Here is a 2,855-nt window from a genome sequence, read left to right as displayed (position 1 = left end):
GGTGTAGAGAGTTCAGAAGAGTGAGTAGGAGATGAAGAAGTAGATGTTGATGAGTGTGTTGGTGATGATGTAGATGGAGATGAAGAGAGAATGTCTGAGATAGGAGAAGAAATGTTGGTAGAGTCTGTAAAAGGGGTAGTAACAGGAAGAAAGAACTGAGTAGAATATGCTTGTTTAGGAGTAGGAGAATAATGAAAAGGGAAGTTTTTTTCATAAAAAATAACATCTCTGGAAATAACAAAGTTGTTAGTGGCTAGGTTTAGGACTTTATAGGCATTTTGGTTTGGGGGATATCCTAGAAAAACACATGGTTCTGCTCTTTGATCAAACTTGGATCTGTGGACTTTTGATGTTGTGATATAGCACAAACAACCAAAAATTCTTAATTGGGAAAGATCAGGTTTGGTATTGTATATTCTTTAGTGCAGAAGTCAATGCTCTTTAGGGGCATTCGATTGATCAAATAGGTTGCAGTGAGAACACAACGACTCCAATATCTGTCAGGTAGTTTAGATTGAAAAGCTAATGCTCTAGCAGTCTCAAGGAGATGCTTATGCTTTCTCTCCACCACACCATTCTGTTGAGGAGTGTAAAAACAACTTTTCTAGTGTAATATACTTTGCTGAGAAATAGTTCTTTCATCGCTCCCTCTGTAAGATCAAGGGAATTATCATAATATGTTTGACTGATAGTTCAAACTGAGTTTCAACATAAAGAAGAAATTGAGTCATAATCTTGACTGAATCTGTTTTATTTCTCATGAAATATGTCCAAGTCATTATAGTGTAATCATCAACAATAGTAAGAAACTGATTACGCCTAGAAGTATCTAAAATTGAATATGGCCCCCATACATCAATATGCAACAACTCAAAGGGTTTAGTAGTCTTGATACAACTAGTTGGGAAAGGAATATAGTCTGTTTAGCTAGAGGACAGATCTGATAGAAAGATTCAGCTAAGCAACCATGTACATTTACACCTTGTAGGTTCTTTATTTTACCAAATGACATGTGTCCTAGTCTTAGGTGCCATAGTTTGGCCTCTTGAATTTCAGCTGAACTGGTAGAAGAAAGTGCACACTTATAAGATGCTAGGTTGGAGTCTAACACCAAGAATTCTTCACTTAGGCTATATAGACCTTTCTCTAATTTACCAAGCACAATATGCTTGTTCTTTGAAGGGTCATGAATAAGACATTCATCACTTGTAAATGAAACTGAACAAGTTGCATCACTACACAGTTTGGATATGGAAATCAAGTTAAATTGAAAAGTTAGAACACGAAGTACATCTCTGAGTGTAATACCTCCACCCAAATTAACAAGACCTTTATGTTTTACTTGGAGTTCAGTGCCATCAGGTATAGTTATTAAATTTTTGCCACCAATCACAGATTCAAAAGACTTGAATAAAGAAAAATCAGAACACATATGGTCACTAGCTTCACTGTCTAGAATCCAATTTTTGTTAGACTTAGACATGAGACATAATGTACCTTGAGGTTGATAGCTGGTTGCTAAGCCAAGAGAGTGAGAGCTATAATTCTCTGCTTGGTTAGCAACTTGTTGAGTATGCAAACATTTCATCAGCTGAGTGTATTAATCTTCAGTAAAAGTGGCATGAACCACTCCTGATCCTTCATCTGTCTTAGTTTCTTTAGGAGTGTACTCATCTAACTGAGCGGTTGCTGCTATTCTTTTTCCTTTTCCTTTAAAATCTTTAGGATAGCCATGTAGTTTCCAACACTTATCAACTGTGTGGTTTCTCATCTTGCAATGTTCACAGTAGAGATTGTTTCTGCTAGTGAAATTTTTGTATTGACTTCCAGTTCCTGCATACTGAGAAGTAGGACTATTATTGTATGAACATTTGTAAGGCTTGTTATCAAACCTCCTAGCATTGAATGCAGTAGATTCAGTGTGTGTCTAATGCTTGTGATTGTGTACTTCTTTCTGATGTTCTTCTTGAAGTAGCAAGCCATATGCCTTTGAAATTGTAGGCAAATGACTCATCATCAGAATGGTGCTTTTAGGATGATCATACTTGTCATTTAGCTTCATTAGAAACTGAATTAGCCTTTGCTTCTGCTGTGTTTTAAGTAGTTGTTGTGTAAGTGTGCAGCTACATCCAGTGAAGATACAAACAGGTAAGGGATCCAGTCCATCTAGTTGATCCCATAGCATCTTGATCTTTGTGAAGAAACTGGCAACTTCTTCATCATCTCCTTGAGTCAATTCACTCAATTGTTGTTGGACTGAAAACAGTTGAGGTCCAGATTCCCTACAATATCTATCTTCCAATTCGAGCCAAATTTCTCTTGCAGTCTTAAGATAAAGAACACTTCTAGCAATCTTTGGTTCAAGAGAAGCTAGCATCCAAGAGATTACTAGGTCATTACACCTAATCCATATTCTATAATTTGCAGCATTTGGTGCTGGCTGATTCAGACTGCCATCAACAAAGCACAATTTGTTTCTAGCTGACAATGCTATCATCATTGATCTTCTCCAGTCACTGAAACACTTTCCTTCGAATTCAATGCTCACTAATTTTGTGGAATTTAAATCATTGTTTCTAAGATAATAGGCAGAGTTAGGATTTTGAGAAGGTTCTTGCTGATCTGCAGGCATCATCTTGTTGCTGGAAGAACACAATTTCTTTGAATAATTTTGATCAGAAAAAGTTTGTGATCAATTGATCAAACTGAAAACAAAGTTATCAAGAAGAATTATGGCAGGATCAAACGATCATCTGCTCTGATACCATATCAGAACTCACCACTTAGGTTGATTTCTTCAGAAGCTGAATGTCAGTTACTGTTTTGAGAGAGAAAGAAAGACTTAGTGAATTGAG

The 2,855-nt window shown here is 36.5% G+C and overlaps 1 protein-coding gene across 1 annotated transcript; it reads right to left on the bottom strand.

Moving 5' to 3' along the window:
* Positions 1-1,600: 1,600 nt before the first annotated feature.
* Positions 1,601-2,635, bottom strand: LOC110798837 (uncharacterized). The gene is made up of 2 exons (XM_022004038.2): positions 2,046-2,635; positions 1,601-1,895 (listed from the first exon to the last, which is right to left on the bottom strand). The coding sequence occupies exons 1-2, from the start codon at positions 2,633-2,635 to the stop codon at positions 1,601-1,603; spliced, it is 885 nt and encodes a 294-aa protein (XP_021859730.2).
* Positions 2,636-2,855: the final 220 nt, after the last annotated feature.

Source organism: Spinacia oleracea, chromosome 1, assembly GCF_020520425.1.
Source record: "Spinacia oleracea cultivar Varoflay chromosome 1, BTI_SOV_V1, whole genome shotgun sequence".
Lineage (NCBI taxonomy): Eukaryota > Viridiplantae > Streptophyta > Magnoliopsida > Caryophyllales > Amaranthaceae > Spinacia > Spinacia oleracea.
The sequence above is the reverse complement of the archived record's forward strand: the minus strand, read 5'-3'. Positions and strand labels throughout refer to the sequence as shown.

Excerpts from the sequence above, each read along its gene's own strand:
- LOC110798837 (XM_022004038.2), bottom strand. The coding sequence starts at position 2,635 with ATGATGCCTGCAGATCAGCAAGAACCTTCTCAAAATCCTAACTCTGCC. Across the intron at positions 1,896-2,045 it reads CTAATGAAGCTAAATGACAA|GAGGTTTGATAACAAGCCTT; the intron begins GTATGATCATCC and ends ATTCAATGCTAG.